The 19,645-nt window shown below is 44.0% G+C and overlaps 1 protein-coding gene across 1 annotated transcript in view; it reads right to left on the bottom strand.

Annotated features, from left to right (window-relative positions):
• Positions 1 to 19,645, bottom strand: part of Glp2r (glucagon like peptide 2 receptor) — an 80,082-nt gene that overhangs the window by 13,525 nt on the left and 46,912 nt on the right. The window contains exons 9-11 of the mRNA XM_015504532.2: positions 19,171 to 19,240; positions 9,289 to 9,377; positions 1,091 to 1,229 (exon numbers count right to left, since the gene is read on the bottom strand). Of these exons, the coding sequence (XP_015360018.1) occupies positions 1,091 to 1,229; positions 9,289 to 9,377; positions 19,171 to 19,240 (298 nt within the window). The remainder of the gene's footprint in view (positions 1 to 1,090; positions 1,230 to 9,288; positions 9,378 to 19,170; positions 19,241 to 19,645) is intronic.

Raw genomic sequence — 19,645 nt, 5'->3', positions numbered from 1 at the left:
TAATTCTAAGTTCATTACTGTTTGGGGGGACTTCTGCTCTGTCCATGCTGCTAATTAGCACTTATCTATTGCATTAGTGGCCTTTACTAATGAGCCATGTGTCCCCACATTCATGTCCCTTTGCAGTCTCCTCCTCTTCCTCCTAGGCTGGATCTATGACTTGCTTTAAAGAGCAGAATGCAGAAGAAACATCAAGGTGTCAGTTCCAGACACAGGCATTGAAAAACCTAGCAGCTTCGGTTTTTTGCTCTTGAAGACCCTGAACTGCCACATAAGAAGTTCAGTTACTCTGGAAAGACCACAAGAAGAGTGGAAAGTGAGAGACCCTAAGACCCTATGGAAATCAGCAAGGTAGTTACAGGTGGGAAATGAGGCCCCAGAAATTTGACAAATAAGGCCAGCCCCAGTTTGAGCCCCTACCTATGTGTGAAGAAACCATCATAGAATCTCCAGCCCCCACAGGCTCACAGGAGCAAAGGTTAGCCACTGCTACCATGTCCTACCTGGATTCCTGACTCCCAGCATCATGAGAGGGAAAACAATGATGGTCATCATAAGTTACTAAGTCGTACATAGTGTAAGTAATGGATAACTAAAATATTCAGATAACTTAATGACAGTCAGCCTCTGGTTTCTCATTTCCTCCCATACACATCTGTCAGGCTCAAGAACCTCCCGCTGTGTGGTCCTACTACTCCTTTACCCAGGTTATATTGTGTCCTAGGTACCTGTCATCTGAAGCATAGACAAGGATCATTTTGCATGCTGCTCGGCAGAGAACCCAGCAAAAATAGGCCCTTAATAAAAGGCTTCAGGTTGACACACTCAGCTAATATGATCATGAGTCACACTACCTATTACAGCCAGGAACGAGCCCTGTTCCTTTCTGAGTCACTGAATCACGCTGTCAGAATCAAGGCAACACCTCCCATCTGCACACCCTTCTCATTCCAAGGGTCCTCACCAATAAAGCCTGCTCATGCTAGAAATCTGTTTTCATCCATAGATCTCTCTTCATTCTGAGCCCATTTAGATCCCGTGCATTTTATTTTCTCCCAAGCCAAGGAATCCTGGTCAGACTCCTACTTACGTGGAAGGAGCTCAAGGTCAATTGAACGAAGAGTCGTATGAGTTTTGAAAATCCTTGGATTTGGTCATCAGTGATGAAAGAGAAGAGGATCTCGTGGACACCCAGTAAAGGAATGAGGACCAGTGTTGATTTTGCCAGTCTGCAAATGACAACCAAATAACAGTCATGAGGACCACCCTGGGACTCAACCGCATTTCCTGCTCTTTGGTGTCTGTCTTTATCGTCTTGATGAATAGTTGATTTTCCAGTTGGTCTCTTTGACTACACATTTAATGCTTGAGGGTCTTATTTACTGTTGCATTCCCTTCACCTGGTAGATGCTCAGGAAATACGAATGCAATGAATGCACGAATGGATAACTCCTCCCATATAGGTTTGTCTATGCATACAGATATTACTGTTTTAACTGAGAGATACATATTCATGCAAGTAGCTGCCATGCCCAGACTCCACACCTCCCAGGTTTGGCAATTTTCCTATTACATGGCTAACAGATGTGTCTCTCTCTCTTTTTCTACTCAGGTCTTTCAATGTCAGGACTTTAAATGGCAGCCTGAGAATGGAGAGAAAATGAGTAGCTCGGGATCACAAAACCTAAATGTCAAATCCCAGCCTGGAAGTGGGAGGGGTCTCTGACTTAACCTGAGGCCCTGCAAATCTGAGCTGCACTTTGCCATCAGCCCTCAGGCAACCCTCAACCCTGCAAGGACCACAGGAAATGAAAACCTGATCCTCCTCATAAAAAGTGCTGTGTGGAGGTTTGCTGCTGTATACAGTCTACACAAAAAAAGACAAACATTCCTTTGTACCACCCACGTGTAAAGTGCACAGCTGGGGCCCAAACATGCCAAACTGGTGAGTCCCAAATGTGGCTGACTAGTAAAATTCCTTACAGAGCTTTTAAAATATTTCCAGTGGGCCCTCCAAATAGGCTGGGTTCTATATTGGTAGATTCAACCAACTGTGGGTGGAAATTTTTCCTTTTTAATTTATCTATACCAAACACAAACATTTTCTTTCTTTCATTAGTCTCTAAACAATACAGTATTGATATATCATTGGCATTGTTTTAGGTATCAAAAGTAATCTAGAGATGATTTCAAGTATTTGGGAAGATGGGCGAGTGGCCAATACATCATTTTCATATAAGGAAACTAAGCATCTGTGGATTTTAGTATCATGGGGGTCTTGGAACCAAACCTCCACGAAGACCAAGGATGCTGTGGTAACCATAAGCTTCCTGGGATTGTGTCAACTCCCTGAGGTTGGGTCCTGAGACAGTGATTTTTAAAGAAATTCCTATAGGATTCTGATACATAGCTAAGTTTGGGGATGACTGCTTTTTTACTATTGAGCTGTTTCTAGATTTGAAACTAACCACATTAGCAAAGGTGACTCATATTCAGGATACGAACAAAGCTATTGTCTAATTTGCATTGGGAAAAAAAAAAAAAGAGAGACTAATTGCAATGTGTTTTTAGCCCGAGTCACTTCTCCACACCCCCGGAGGTAGAGATGTAGACACTTGAGAGTGTCATCAACAGTTTACAAGCAGTTCTTCAGGAAGGTTGAACTCCATCCAAGTTTACTAGAATCCTGTATCTGAGACCCATTCAGTGTCATCAATGAAACAAAAAACTTTCACTATATGCCCTTAAAGGAGGTAGCGCCAGAAGAGGGGAATAGGAGCCACCATGCAGGAGTGACTCCACCTGTCCACGTGGGCTTTGTGTCCCTGACCCTTGACCTTCAGGGGAGGCCCCTGAGTCAGGATGAGTTGCAGGTCCCAGTCATGTGGTTCTCCTGAGTAGAACTCAGATGTACTCCCATCCCCATTCCCAGCCAGCGGGGAGTCTCTCTGCCAGGCACAGTAACTTGTTCCCAAGGAGAGAATATTTTAAGAGTTTTCCTCCTTTTCCTACTCCTGCTTCTTCTCCTCACTCCTCTTCTCCTTTTCCTTCTTGTGCTGGGGATTGAACCCAGACCTTATGCATTCTAAGCCTGCACTCTATCATTGATCAATATCCACAGAGCCTAAGGGTTTGGGTTTTGTTTGTTTTACTTTTGTCTTATTTTCTTTATTTTCAGGATTTTAAATTTTCAGTGTTTTAAAAACCCTCTGTGTCAAAGGTTGCAAAATGGTGATCATAGGTTGGAAATGACTTGGAGATAGTTTTGTTTAAATGACATAGTGATTTTTTTTTTCTTTAAAGCTACTGGAGACATCTTTAAGGAGATTGCAAAGTGAAGGTGTTCAGATTTTCATCTCTTGGAAACAGGACACTTAGGGGCCAAATTACTGCTTGCAATCATTGGTATCATTGGTTCTGGCTGGGTTGTGGCCCTCCATTTAGAGGGAACCTGTGATCTTCAGCACCCACTGAGCCTGGACTGCTCACTTATGACCTTATTTGGCCCTTGCCCATGTCTGAATCTGTGACCCTTGCTCTGGGCTATCTGGGTTTTAATGACACATACTCACATGCTTCCTGTGGGTCAAGTCTTACCATGAACTTATTCTGGGGCCATGTTATGACTTTATGTGTTTTTTTAAATAAACTTTATATTTTGAAATAATTTTAGATCTATAGAAAAGTTGCAAACGTAGTACAGAGTTGCCAGACACCCTTCCCTCAGTTTCCGTTTCTGTTAAACAATACGTGGCCACAACACACCTGTCAAACTCAGGGAGCCAACACGGGAATATCACTAGTAGCTAAATTGCAGACTTTATTTGGATTCCACTGTTTTTCCACCTAATGTCCTTCTCACCTTCCTGGATCCCACACTGCAGTTAGCATGGAGTGACTGTTACTGAAGAGCCATCTTTTGGGGCCATTTTAGTCACTATCATCCCTCTGGTTGGAAGTAAGAAGGGATTTTCCACTACTCCACTTCTAACTTCTCCTTAGATGAAAGTACTATTTGTGACCCAGCTCAGATGAAAACCCATAAATAGTCAAAGCAGCTTACCCCTATGGATTGTGTGTACACTTATTTTTCATCCATAACCATTTGTTTATTTAACCAGTACAGTTTATTGTAGTCGTTTAACTATTCAACAAATATTTACTGCATATGGACTCCGGGCACATGAGCGGGGACAGTGGGAGTGGAAGAGTTGGAGATGAAGGTGGCCATGTGCAGGGCCAGCTCTTGGACCTGGGTTCAAACACCCGTGTCATCAATTACTCTCAATGTGCACTTGGGCCAATTATTTCACTTCTCTGTTAGTTTCCTCATCTGTAAAAAGAGGATTTTACTAATAACAGCATCCAACCGGGTCATCATAAGGATTAAGCCAATAACATGGGGTAAACCCCCAGAATAAATAATATCTAATCATAATAAATGATCAATAAAATTTTAAAGAAGGCATCACTGCCTTTAGGTTGCTATAGCTTCAGTGATTTTGATCACTTTTATTTCCATTTGTGATGTGTTTAGTCTGTAGTTGCTGAAGGGGCTCAGAACTTGCTTCTTCAAAATATGGTAACTAGACTGTTTTAAGCTGAAAATTTTTGAGAAAATTACAGAAGCAGGAACATCACTCTTCAATCTCTCCTCTACTTCTCCCCTAAAATCAGCTCAAAAACCTACAAAGGGGACCTGGGGTTGTGGCTCAGGGGTAGAGCACTTGCCTACCATGTGTGAGGTACTGGGTTTAATCCTCAGCACCACATATAAATAAATAAATAAAATACCTACAACTGAAAAAAATTAAAAAAAAAAACCCACAAAGAATTTCTTGAACTGCCCCTGATAAAGATTCAAAGGCCCTCCTTTGAGAGATGCCCTCCTTGCACCCCCAGGGAAAGAACATCCTCATCTCTGAAGACTCCGAAGACTCTGAATCCACAGGTCTTGGTTAGTTCCCCCAGATTAGTCCCATCTGGTCACACCCCTTCTGTCCACTGCTATTTCTCCATAACTCTCCATTCACCATCAGACCTGACCTAAAAATGTGTAACTTCAATCATTTCTTGGGGTCTTCATTTCCTCATGAAAGTTCCTGTGTCACATAAAACTTCGACATAAGTTTGCATGCCTTTGACCCTGTTAATCTTATCAGTTTGACTTTCAGATGCCCAACCAGGGACCCTAAGAAGATGGAGCAAAAAAACGTTTTCTCCCTCAAATTACCTACCTGGAAGTCCTTTGGGGAAACACTCTGGGTCTTTGCATGTTAAAAATGACCCTCTTTTATACATTCATTAGGCATTCGATCCTCGTGCATCCCATGGAAGGTTAGGATTGTTCCTCTGTGAAAAGAGACCCGTCTCCTCCTGGGAACCACGAAGAATAGAGAACTCGGGAAGCTAAGTGTCTGCTGGTCCCTGTCCACATTCCAAGAACATCCTTAGCCTTGCTGCTAGCCTTGAAGTTCCTCCTTCGTGCTTGGCTCTCTGCTCTCCTACTCCAAAAACACAAAGATGGGACATCTTCTGTTTCCTTTGCTTGATGGTAGAAGCCCAGGGACAAGGGCTAAGAATACAGAAGATTCTCCAGCTCCTAGCAACCCGCCTTTTTGGCAGGGCCTACATGTGTTTAATTCAAACTTTCCTAAAATATACTCCTGGAGGGGAGCCAGATCTTGAACATTACATTCCAAACGTTTTCAAAATCTCAGAGTTGGAGGGAGCCTGCACCTACCAGAATTTGGATGAAATGCATTGGGCCCATGAGAGGGCTTTCAGGGAATACAAACATGAAAGGGAGACGTGGAAGAGGAGCAAGCTTTCAACACGGGAGAGGGCAGGGGGAGACAGGCATGCTGACAACTTACCGGGGGTGACAGTAGGCAGCCCCTTCCAGAGCTTGGAAATGAGGAAACTAGCACTACTTCCCGAGAGCAAAGTGACAAATGAGCTCATAGTTTTTTTTTGCTGTGGGATCTCTCTAGCCCAGGGAGCAAAAATAGCATGGGTGTGTCCTGACAGATAAGTTCCTAAATTTTTGCTAAAAAAAATAAAAAAGCATAAGTGAATCAATTAAATTAGACTCTCCATGAAAAAAAAATTAAATAAGTTGTCCGCATGGTCATCTCATGTTGCCCTCTTCCTCACTGAAAATGGCAGTAAAAATTACAAAGGAGGATGTTTTGGCTACTCATCCCGCTCTCCTCTGTGGAAGGCACACTGGCTCTGGAGAATGAACCACATTCTCAATAGGTAGATGGTGCAATAGGCCAGGGAGGTTTCTCAGATGTCCTTCAACCTCTCTGCTTTGACCACACTCTCCCCAAGCAACATTCTGGTGAACTTTGGATTTCTGAGAACATCGTAAGACATGTGTGCACTACAAAGGAATGCCCGACCCCATCCCCACCTTCCACAGACATTAAAAATGAATAATAGGTTGGGTGCGGTGGCACATACTTGCCCATAATCCCAGCAACTCTGGAGGCTAAGGCAGAAGGATTGCAAATTCAAGGCCAGCCTCAGTAACTTAGTGAAACCCTGTCTCAAAACAAAAAACAAAAAGCGCTAGGGATGTAGCTCAGTGGTAGAGTCCCTCCTGGGTTCAATCCCCTGGACGGAGGAGGAGGAGGAGACAAGGAACAGAGAAGGAGAACTCGTCATCTAGTTTATGTACATGAACTTCTTGTAAGTTCAGAGGGCATCAGCCAATCATTCAGGAACACAGTGAAGTCCACCGTACAGTCTCTGGGTAGTGGCAAGCTCACCAAGGTGAGGCCTCTGACCCTGAAAGGCCTTTGGGTAGATATGTACCCAGATTCCCTTTCTCTAGATTTTTCCTTGAACAAAGATAGGGAAAGGGAGAAAAAAAAAACAAATTTCCAGACAGAATGTATATGTCAGACCGGGTTATTCTTTCTACCCTCCAACCATCCATTCTCGATCATTGCTCAGCCATAAAGGTTCCCCAATGTCTTGATTTACACTTCCCCAGATCAATGGCTACCAAGTGAGTATGCACACCCCAGGCTTATGCAAGCTGACTTCTTTAATACTGGAAGAAAATAGAAGATAATAGGAGTTCTTTGTATATTAATATTTATCTATCATTGTATATTTTCTGTTTTTTATGTATAAGGTATGTATTAGTTCATTAGACTATATATATATATATATATATATATATATATATATATATGATGAGGCACATGCTCAAAATTTCTTTACTGATCAAGATGCATGATGCATGATCAAAAAGCTTAGAAACCGCTATCTTGGATAACTCTAGAAAAGGGGGACCCTGGAAAAGAAAAAAAAACAGGCTTTATAGAAACACCATTCAGCATACCTAAGCAGAAAACTCCATGTGTTATTTCATTAGAGCATCTCATCAGAGGTCCCCTATTCTGGCTGTGTATCCGAATCCCTGGGGAATCCACAGGAAGTCCATATGGCAGGTTTCCCGTCCCGTACCCCCTGAGTCAGTAGTGGGGCTCATGAGGCTGTGCTTTGAGCTGGCTCTCAGGGAATGCTTAAAAGTAGTCAGAGCAGAAAGATATTGTAGAGGGTCACTGGGGGTCTGGAACCTGGGGAAGATTCCAGGGGTGCCTGGTGGACTTTGGGGACACAAAGCAGCAGGGGCTTGGGCTCAGAGTCCTTTGGAATTCACCTGACCCCTGATTCTGCCTCCTGGGAGTATTCACCTCTGTCCAGCTTCTGGGTACCCTGCTTGTCCCTGCATCCAGAGGACTGCCCTGCCTGAGTGGACCAGGAGCTCAACCCTCAGAGTGGTGAGAGGCTGAGCCTTGGGAAAGGGGCCAAGGAGGCTGCTCGGCCACTTGGAGGCCCGACTAGAGGCGCCAAGAGAGACAGTGCAACTCCCCAGGGCCCAGGCCAGGCCAGTTCCCCAGGGTTAAGGGTTTCTGCAAAATATTTGAGTGAAAGCCTCAACTAGCAGCTCTAGTATATATTTGCCCATTCCTAAACTGGGTATGTTTACCCTTCGCGATGTCGTGGAGCAGGGATTGGGGGATGATAAGATGTGAGGTCTGGATCCTGAGCAAATGCTGCTCCCCACCTCTGATTAGGTGAGCCGTCTAACTGAATCACACAGGCTCTTGCTCAAAATTTCTTTGCTGATCAAGATACGTGATCAGAAAGCGTAGACACCCCTGTCTTGGATAACCCTGGAAAAGGGGGACCCGAAAAAGAAAGCAAAGAGGCTTTATAGAAGCCTCCTTGAATTGACATATTAGGCAGGAGACGGGTCAACACTCCCATTTTGTACACCAAAAACAGCCCAAGGGAGGCCAATGCCCTTGCCTAAGGCCAGTCAGTGAGTCTGGGGTTGTGGGCAGCTCTCCACCCACCCACCACCTGTCGCGTGCTCCACCCCAAGGCCCCAGTTCTTAATGAAGTAGCATGCGTGCACCTCAAAGATGGGGTCCACGTTGTATTTACCTCTTGTTCCAGTTGGAGACATTCATTAAATGTTTGTCAGATAAATAGAAAGACCACCTTCTGGCACCTGGCTCAGACTTAGAAAGAGTGAGGTGCAGGGCTGGGTCCCTCTTCACCCCTCCCACCTCCTCTAGCCTGCTGTGTGGACTGAAGCCCTTACTTCAGAGCCATCACTTGGGTTAGATCACCCCTTCCTTGACAGCCCCAGCTGAAATCACTGGCCACATCCAAAGGAAAGGATGACTAGGAAAAGAGCAATGCAGATCTCAGTAATGTGCCATCTAATCTATGACGAACAAGGACTGCAATTGCAACAGAAAGCAGGAGAGACACAGCAAAGTCAAGGCACAGAAAAAGCAATTGTATAGGGAACATATTTCCTTAGACTCTGAAGTTTGTGGTCTTACTTCTCAAGGTCTCAAAAATACTCAAATCTCAGATTCTGAGTTATGAGTGTATCTTTTGTTCTGTGGCCTCAAATCCTCCAAGGAAGGCAACTGCCAAAGTTCCATTCATACCAGGCTTTCCCTTCTCCATAAGTCACTCATCCTTAGGGACACTTTACAGTCTTGTACTGGGGGGAATGAGTATGTCTCCGGCTACTCACTACCTGCTTCCTTTACATGGGGCCAGAAGGTTCTCCTCCCTGCCAGTCCCACATGCTCTATGACACTATTTTCAGAAGGACTCTCTCTGACTCACCTTAGTAGACAAATATACTAATGCAACTTTTTCTGACCTTCTTAAGACATTAGGCAACACCACAAGAAGGATTCGAAATAACCTTGGACTTCTGAATACCGACCGTAGGCCACTCACCTGTATTTATAATCTCTGAAGCACATTTGATGAGCTTTCAGCTTAGAAATGAGAAGCCTGAGAATTTTCAGGAAGATGAAGAAATTAACCTTGAAAAAAGAAAAAAAAAAAAACAGATGTGGATAAGTAAAGGTGTGCTCCATAATGCTGTGACTATTGAGGACACCTGGACGTGGCCATCCGCCCCTCATCCACATAAACTAGGGGCAATGTGGCAGTTGATTGGTTGCAATAATTACTTAATCTCCACTGCTCCAAAGGCATCTGATCTGAAGGTCTAGAAGGGATTTTAGAAGTATCATTTAATTATTCTTCTGCTTGGTGAGGCCTATAGCTAAAGCCATCCAAGGTGGACATTTTTTTCATGATCATGAGCATCATCATCATCATCATCAACAACAACATTTATTGAGTACTTATGAGGCCAGACTTTGCGCTAAGAACTTTCCATAGATTATTTTATTTAATCTTCATAACAACCCCCTAAAGTAACTATAACTATTTTTATCCCCATAATACAACAAAGAAACAGAGGCACAGAGGAGAGGAGTATAATTTCTAAGGTTGTGCAGCTAGTCAGTGACCAAACTGTTGCTTCAGCTCAGATCTATCTGATAACAACCTTCCCTCCATTTAAACAGAATGCCACACTGCTGCTCATCTGTAAGAAACTCAGCCTATCCGGGTATGGTGGCACGTGCCTATAATCATAGCTATTTGGAAGGTTGAGGCAGGAGGATCACAAGTTTGAGGCCAGTCTCAATAACTTAGTGAGAACCTGTCTCAAAATAATTTTTACTTTTTTGTTTGTTTACTTATTTACTCATTTATTGTTGTTGTTGTACCATACTGGGATTGAACACAGGGGCACTCTACCCCACTGAGCAACATCCCCAACCCTTTTTATTTATTTTTTTGAAGCAGGATCTCACTAAATTGCTCAGACTGGCCTCCAACTTGGGATCCTCTTGCCTCAGCCTCAAGTTGCTGGGATCACAGCTCAAAATTAAATTTTAAAAAGTGTTGGGGATGTAGCTCAGAGGTACAGCACTTGCTTACCATGTATGAAGCCCTGGATTCAATCCCTAGCTCTGCAAAAAACAATAACAGCCACAGAGAAAAACAAAAACAAAACAAGACTCTAGTCCTGTTGGTGTCTAAGTTGAGGTCCTGCTGCCACATGAGGTTCACCGGTCAGAATACATTCTCCACTCCATAGAACACTTTTATTAACTGTCCTAGATGGGACAAATCCAGCTCTCTGTTGTCCACCTTGGTAGAAGTGGTAAGACATACCCACAAATTCCTTGACACTTCTCCTTTCAAACGTCCTCTCTTCCATGTGAGCTAAATTTAATGACTTCTGTGTAATGATGCAAGAGGAAGTGATGGTAGGTAACTGTGGGGCCCTCAAAAGAATGGTTTCCCCTGAAACACCCTCTGGGGGAAGCCAGCTACCAGGTTGTGAAGGCCCCAAGGCAGCCCGTGGAAATGCAGAGAGACCCACACGGGAGAATGGTATCCCTTGGCCACCAACCAGCGCCATTTGTCAGTGGTGTGTGTTCACCTCTTGGAGCCAATCTTCCACTCCATCCTTAGAACAGCTCATGAGCCTCCTGGAGGTGCAGAAGAGAAAGTGGCTGAGGATGTACTGAGTGTGGGCTTGGACAGCGAAGAGGAGGCTAGAGAGGGAGAGAGGACCAACTGACATAGGGCTGTTCAGGGTCCTGCTAAGGAGTTTGAGGGTTTTGTTTGTTTGTTTGTTTGTTTTTCTGAAAGCAATGGAGACCCAGTGATAAATTCAAAGCAGGCGAGTGACCTGGTCAGATTCATACTTTGGCATTTCAGAAAGGTCATTTTGGCATAAGTGTGGAGAACGGATTGGATGAGGACAAGATCAGAGGCCACCAGGTGGAAGGCAGTTTCAGAGTTCCTGGGAGGGGGAGACGATGGAGAGGTGAACCCGATCTGCTGCCCTGCTATTTCTGTGATGGAGAAGGGTGACTGGTTTGAAATTACTAGGAGGCTTCAGTCAAATGAGCTTCCTAACTGGTTGGATGTGAAGTCAAAGATAACCCCGATGTTTCTGGATCTCAAATGTGTGGTGGTGCCGTTCACCAAGAGAGGGAGCACGTGAGGGGGGAAGAACGTGGGTAAGAGGGGGAGTCCAGTCGTTCTGAACATAAGAGATGCCCCATGCAATTAGATATTTGTTTGCACCTCCGCAGAGAGGTCCCAATCAGAGCATGAAGCAATTAGAGTAAAATCATTCAGGGAGACTCTACAGTGGGAGAGAGGGATAGAGGGTTAAGAGTCCGTCCTTGTTATGAAGGGAACTGTGAAGAAGGTGCTGACAGCAAGAGACTGAGACTAAGTAGCTAGGAAACCCTGCTCAGTGGCCCACATCTGTGATCCCAGTGACTCAGGAGGCTGAGGCAGGAGGATCGTAAGTTCAGAGCCAGCCTTGGAAACTTGGCGAGACCCTGTCTCGAAATAAATTTTAAAAAGGGATAGGAGCATAGCACATTGGTAGAGAGCACTCCTGGGTCTAAACTCCAGTTGGAATGATCCACATAAAAGAGGCATCGGAAGCCCACGAGGGGAAGAAGGTTTTAAAGGCTGCATAGAACTTAGCAACAAGGGTCTCACTAAGAGAAGCAAGGCGGTGATGCTTTTTTTTTTTTTTTAATGAAATATGGGGAGATCCTGTCAACCCTGTTTAAGAGGCTTGTATGTAGTAGCAGACTTGGGATACCAAATAGAGACCAAGTTGCTCCCTGTTTGTTTTTGTTTTTGTTTTTGTTTTTGCAGGGATGCAAGAAATTTTTGGTGCAGTTGTTATTTTAAGATTGAAAGATTTAATAGTGTCTCCATTGCAATGGAGAAGGAGCCCATGGAAAGGGTGATCAGGTGACAATTAATGGGACAAAGTCTCCACAGACATTGATCCTGCACAGGACTAATGTCCCTGTCTAGAAATAAGATCGTTTGACCACACACTGAACACAGCCTACAGAACCTAACCTATACCTGCTATCACCTGCTCTACCAGCCTTAGGAGAATTAATGCTTAAAGCTAAAAAGCTTGCATTTCAAGCAAGCAGCTATTTATCTAAACCGTAAGCCAACAGGAATGATGGAATTTCCCAGCCAAAGGATATTTAGTAAAAGAAAATTTAAATACAAACTAAACGTAACCAAGTAATTTATCCCCTTTTAATGGGATCTCTGTTTCTCATCATAAAGAGAAAAACCCTGGGTGCCTGGCTAAGTGATTTGTTGAACGCAGACATTTTTCTTACAAAGCAAGCTTCAACAGCCGGGAGACATATCTTTCAACAAATTCGTTTCAGTCAGGACTGTCTCCTTGGAAAGGCAGGGTCGAGTCAAGGACGACATGGATGCCTTTGTGCTTGGTGTCTTCCAGAGACCAGACAAGAGAAAGTGAGCATCCACCCACAGGCCGCATGGAGGAAGCACTTCCTCACTGACATGGAGTAAAGCACCATCTTGGGTTACCATGGAGACTGCTCCTCTAGGCTTCCAAGGAGACAAGAGTCCACCATCCGATTTGGCTGATGCTAGTCTTCATTTGTGCACAGTGAGAAAGGACCTAAAGGAGGAACTTTCTCAAGAACCAAGCCAACTCCTTTAGGATTCTGTGACCAGGTCAGGGGCATTTAGGACCTCAGAAATACAAGGCTCCCTTCCAGATCCACCATAGTACAGCTGTCTTCCCAGATATAACATTGTTGGTGGCACTTTTTTGGCAACCCAGAATCTGTGCACAGATCTTTACCTCCAGGTTGGCTGAGGTGATTGCCAGCATAGTAGGAGCTCAGGGGCAGGCCTCGGGTACCCCTAAACCCTCCCACCTCTCCCCAAGCCCCTGTTCCTCTGACTTGCCATGTAGACTAAATGCCTCCTCTTAGAGTTGCTCCTTTAGGCCAAAACACATCTTTTCCAAGAGCTTTGCTAAAATGTGCATGTCCCATGGAAGAGAGGGAATGGCTGGGGGAGGAGAGAAGAGATCTTTCTCTCATTCCTTCATTCATTTTTTCCAAAGGGGAAAACTTCAATAAATTCCTATGATCTGATTTACAGTTTACGTCCACCATGTAAAGCAGAAGACGAGATGCAGAAAAGTTAAGTGGAGGATGGGACAGGGCACGGCATGCAGGGAGATCCCCACTTCAGAAAAGGAGACGTCTCCAGAAACCTGGGGCAGCTGAAAATCCCAAGTTCCTGGTGGGGCATAGGATCTAAAAAGAGAAAAGGCCAATGAAGACTGATTTTACCAGTTTCTCAGTTTTCCCAAGTTCTTAGACTATCAGAGGAGATTCAATGAGAGTGAGTGATGGCTTTGACGTCATGAGGTCAACAGAGAGTTCCGTTCAATCTGTTGACACACACACAAAAAAGCTATTTAACAGGTGTTCAGTCTGGCCAGTCTCTGAACTCCAAGGAAAAGGATATTGGTAGAGTGTAATCATTCTATAAGACTATTTTTGTTTTTTTATATAGAGTAAGTATATTTGTTATAGAATAATATTTGTTACATTATTATGCTTATAATCACCATAAATATCCAAGTGGAGGACTCAAGTGCATCATCCCCAGACTTATTAGGCCTTGGACCCATGGTTTGGAGAGAACATCTAGTGGGATTTGGTTCCATGGAATGTGTAAGGTTATCTTCAAAGGACTGAACTAATCAAGGCTGTATCTATCAGGGTAAGGGAGACTAAGACACAAGTCTTAGTCAATATGACTCAACTCAAAACGTACACTCAGGGATGATCGGATAATCTAAGTAGTGAAGTCTTATACAAAAGGAGAGGTGGAAATTTTCCAATTTTTCTGTCTGGAGAAATACCCCCCAAAATACCTGGATTCTTCAGATATCATATAATGGACATTTTTGAAACGTGAGAAATCTTATACTAACAGAGCAGCAAATGGAGTCTGCCAGTGTGTGTGGACGTTCAGCTGAGATGCATTCACTTCAACCCAGACACTGATCAGCAAAGGAAGGCTCAGCATGGGGGTGTGGAAGGGGCCCAACTATGACAACTGAGCATGCTTACCAGGGAGCCTGGGATAGTAGACTCTCCTTGGTCCCAATGCTGTGTTCACCATGCAGGGCTGAATATTTCCCAGAAACCTCTGCTCTATGCTCCAGAAATTATGGCCCAAGTTCAAATATGGCCAAGATAAAAGAATGTTAAGATCCTGAAATCCAGCTCTGTATATTATTATATTACTTTTATGGTATTTTGGTTTAAATTGAATATATGAGAGGTCACAAAAATTGTTTTCAACACAATAAAGATATGATGTTTGGCTTATGTCACAATCAAGTGCACTGTGGGGAGTTCCTTCCATGTTGTGGTTCAGAGAATTCTCCTTTGGAGTTGGAGTTATGCCAATTCGCATTGTTAGAAACTGCAGTGTGTGGTTACATATGACCAAACATGAAGGCAGATATTGGTTCAGTCATTGTCTGATGGAACTTAGGATAATAACTATGAAATTCTGAATCTCCAGGGACAAGAATGAACCTTGCACCAAACCAAGCACAGAGAAGGTGCTCAGTGGATGCTCAATGGAAGAGGGTAGATAAGTGAGCCTTCAGTGCTGAGGAATCTCCATTCAGTCAGAGTTTTGATTACACAAGTCATGGCGGAGTCTAGGCTAGATAATTCACAAGTCTCCTAGGCTGTTCTGTTGTGTAGCCACTAGCCACTGGGTTTCTCCACCTCAGTACCCCTGAGGTTGGGGATAGTAGACTTATTTGTTCTGCACATTATAAGAGGTTGTAATGCCTGGCCTTCACCCACTCCATGTCAGTAGCAAACTGCCCATGCAACTTGTGACAATTAAAAATGTCTCCAGATAGGGCTACATAGCTCAGTAGAGAAACATTAGTCTAGTCCAATTCTGATTTTATAAATGAAGAAACAGAAGCCAAGAGATGTTAACTCACTTGGCGAAAGGATACATCACAGATCAGTCGTGAAGCCAGGATTCCTTACTCCTAGATCAGCTTCTTCCACTCCACTATAAGGATTTTATTTTTCCTTTCATGTTTGATAGGACATACAGATTCTACTCTTCTGGAAGCCCTCAAATCAATGCCCAAAATTCTAGACTCCTAGAGCTATATGGGCTGGGAAAGCATCAGGTTGAGATTCCTACCATTCAGGAAAGACCTTTCTCTACCATCCATGTCAGTGTTTTGCCAGTTCGTGATTAAATAAATATCCTTTCTTTTGACCAAGAGGGAATTTTTCTCATTTCTGTTCAAACTCACTTCCTCTTGTCCATGCCTCTGTAGACACAGACAGTAATCCTTTACCTATGTCCTCTCTAAGACCTTCATAGGCCTGAGAATGATTGTGAAATGGTCCTTCCCAGGCATGCCTGTTGACTTTTGTTATTTGGGGCAATAAATTAATTAATGATTTGGTTTCCAAGGAGAAAGAGTTCACTAACTAGGCAGGTGTGAGGACATCAGATGGACATTACAGGAAGAGGAACTATAAAAGCAGGGGAGAAATGAAATACCATATTGGATTTGGAGAACTTTGAGTTTCTCCATTTAAAGTAGAATGCAGGGTGCCTGTGGTTGGGGAAGCAGACAGGAATGGCAATGATTACTATACTAAGGAGTCTGAAACCAAACCTAGGGAAATAGTGACCAAAGAGTCAAAAGTAGAAGAGAGACTCCAAAATTCGACTCCAAAAAGATCACTCTGGCTCCAATATGGAAGATGGATTGCAGGGGGCAAGAATAGAAGGAAGAGAAACCAAACAGAAAGCTTTTTGCAGAGGTCTTCACACAGAAATCCCAGAGGGCTGAATAAAAGCAGTGAAAATGTAATTAAGGAGAAGATGACTTGCAAGGATCTTTAGAGGAAGAATTGACCAGACTTGAAGTCTGAGTAGATTGGCAGGGAGAAAGAAGGCAAGCTATGAGAATACAAAAGTTTGTGGCTTGCTTGTCTGGATAGATGAATCATTTTCCTATGTGGGATGAGCAGGAAGAGGAAAAGGTTTAGATGGGAAGATAAGGGTCCACTGTGACCTAAGATGATTGTGGGGCCAATCATGACTGGACTTGTAGAAACAACAGCAGGCAAAGCTTATTTTATCCAAGGTGAGAAATAGAGTAGAGTCTCTTGTCCTGCTAGGAGAGAATGTCACTCTAGGAACTAGGAAGCACCAGGAAAAATGAGCATGCTGGGCAGCTATGGAAGGCTGAAGGGGCGAGGTCCAGAGCAGTAGTGAGCACTGCCTCACCTGCCCCTTGTCTCACTTCTCCACAATCCTTTTTTCTTCAATCTCACGGTGAAGTCGGAGTCCCAGCACCCAACTCTTTCCTAGGTACCTCCACCACTTCCCAGTAGCAAGGTCCAGATCCATCAGAATCATTTGAGAACTTTTGAAACTACAGCTGCCTTGTGTCCACTCGCAGAATTTCTGATGTTGTTGGTCTGGGCCACTGTGGTGTTTCCAAAGTACAGCCAGTTTTGAGAACCACAGCTGTGGACAAAGAGCTTCCCTAACTTTAGTGTGCATCCAAAACCTGGGGGGTCTGGTTACCATGCAGAGTCTGACCCAATAGGTTGGAGTGGCAACCTGAAAATCTGAAGTTATGACAAACACAGTAGAGTCTGGCACTGGTGCTACCGGGTCACCCTTTGAAGAGCAAGGGTATAGCAGCGTGCTTTTCAACTTGCCTGCACATTAGAACCCCCAGACCACTGCTGAGATCAATGAAACAAAAGTATCTGGAGGAGGGACTCAGGCCAAAGGCATTTTTGGAGACACCCCGGTGATTCTAAGTTGGAGATGTTTTGAGAGGTATTGATGTAACTTCTAGAAGACTACGGAGTAAATACTAAGGATACAGCTAGATGGAGCCTGAATTCCATCATAGTGAGGACTGCTGGCTTATCTCCTCCTTTATTCTCCTCTTCAGTTACTGGACACATGGCCAAGAGCAAATGTTCCAAAGGAAGTCAACCACACAATCCGCTCATGGCACTGTGAGCCCTGCCTCCTCTGCCCCTTGCCCCACTTCTCCATAATCCTTTCTTCTCCAATCACACTGTGAAGTTGGAGTCCCAGCACCTACCTCTTTCCTAGGTACTTTCACCACTTCCCAGTAACATTTATTAAGTGCCTTCTAAGTACCAGCATCCGTTCTAAGGACTTCGTGTATTTGAATTAAATCAGTCTTCCCAACTGCCTACGAGGTGGGTGCTATTATATTTATTGTACTGGTGAGGACACTGGAAAGATGAGAAGTTCAGCCCAAAGGGTCAGACTGGGTGACTACCGGCACCTGTTACCACAACACTGTACTACTGCTCAAAAAAATGTGTATCGCCTCTAGAGCTGGACCCTGGGGTCTTCACTTTTGGAGACTCTTTCAGAATCACTACCTTGGCTCAAACTCCCCTAGGTTCTAATTCCCTCCCTCCACCATTTTCTTCATTGGTGACCCATTGCTTATCTTGAGTCAAGTATTAACATCTCTGGGCAGCTGTACTGGACACTCAGGTAAACACCCCCCTTAGTATACTTCCTGGATCCCATACAGGCTTCTGCATCAGCCCCAGCAAATTTCAAGTTCTTGTTTAGAACTCGTTGGCTGCCACTGTGAGCCAAATGTCCTGTTCTTTCTAGAAGCTAGCCTAAGTACATGGCAGACACTCAATAAACTTCTTTCATGGATATTTGCTGGAGAGAAGATACCAGAAGCACGTGTGCCACCTCATAGGCAAAACGTGACGCAGCCCCTTACAATCTGGGTCTTCTCCATACCCTTGGTTTTCCTGCCATTTCTGCGAACATTATCCTTTCCAGGTCACACCCAGGTCTGAGCAGAGAACTGCCATCCATTATTGACAAATGTTGATATTCTTCTATTTAAAAAATAGCTTTTGGGGGGGCTGGGGTTGTGACTCAGAGGTAGAGCACATGCCTGGCATGCATGAGGCTCTGGGTTCGATCCTCAGCACCACATAAAGTAAAATAAAGACATGGGGTCCACCTATAACTAAAAAATAAATATTAAAAAAATAGAAAATAGCTTTTTTTCTTTCATGATGCCACTTAATTAAAATAAAATGGGAAAAAAAAGGACAATCCAGCAATGAGGTGGAGAGTCAGTAGAGCACAGAATACAGCACCCCGCACCCCACAGGCACCCAGAGGTGATGGTGATATGTCTAGGGGGCAGACCTTCTGTGGCCCTCATAGATCTTGCCAGTCTTCCTACAGTTGGCTGACTCCCTGCCCTTTCCCTCAAGCTTCATTGACAGATTTCATTTTTGCACACTGTCACCTAAAGGGCTTTGTGACTCCAGGTCAGTCACCTCTTCCCAAGCAAAATATTTTGGACCACAACAAATCAAGGCCTTTTGGCCTCGAGGTCTCAGAGCATCATCTATTTCCTGATTCTACTACCCATGAGAGATTGGTGTGGATAGCTTTCGTATGTTTTTTTTTCCTCTAGAAGTAGTTTCTTTGGTCTCTTCCTCCCTCCCTCCTGCTCATGGTGTTAAGATATAGCCAGGCTGTCACTGGGCTCCTTCCTGCTGATGTCCATGTCACAGCCCTTGAGGACAGGATCCTGGAGCTGACTGAGATCTCTTTACATAACTGAAAACACAGAGAAGACTCACAGGGAAACTCGGAGTCAACGTCTGAACCAGAACAAGTGGAAGTCTCTAACTTCTCGCTCATCAGAAACTGCTCACAGCTCAGCAGCTCCTTCTTAAAGGGCCTGAGAACTGGGGGGATGTAGGAATGGGGGTGTTCCCCACAGCCGCTGAGCTCAGAGGGGGAAGAAGTTGGTAGACTCTTCCTTACCATTACACAAAGCATCATGGGTCCTCGGATGATCCACCAGATTTTCTTATTTCCATTTGTTGCCCAGCATCTAAGGGCAAAGAACAGGCAGGAGAAGACGAAAATGAGATGAGGCTGTGTGTCCAGAGGAGGTGCCCCTTCAAGCATTGTCCCAAGAGATGGGACAAGGGGAGAAGAGGATCAAAATCCTTTGTATTAGCACTGGTACTGTTGATGGTTCTTATCATGAAATTGCTCTTCCATGTTAACGGCCCAGCACATGGGTTCTTCCACGTTTCTCCATGTTCATACAGACATAAATCCTTAATTAGAGGTTTCTTACTACTTCACTAAACAGTTTGTGTGTGTGTGTGTGTGTGTGTATATATATATATATATATATATAGGCACATACATATGAAAAATATATATGTGAAATATATAGAAGGTGTTATTCAGTTATGGGGCATATATATATGGCACATATATGTATATG

Source organism: Marmota marmota, unplaced genomic scaffold (genome assembly GCF_001458135.2).
Source record: "Marmota marmota marmota unplaced genomic scaffold, marMar, whole genome shotgun sequence".
Classification (NCBI taxonomy): domain Eukaryota; kingdom Metazoa; phylum Chordata; class Mammalia; order Rodentia; family Sciuridae; genus Marmota; species Marmota marmota.
The sequence above is the reverse complement of the archived record's forward strand: the minus strand, read 5'-3'. Positions and strand labels throughout refer to the sequence as shown.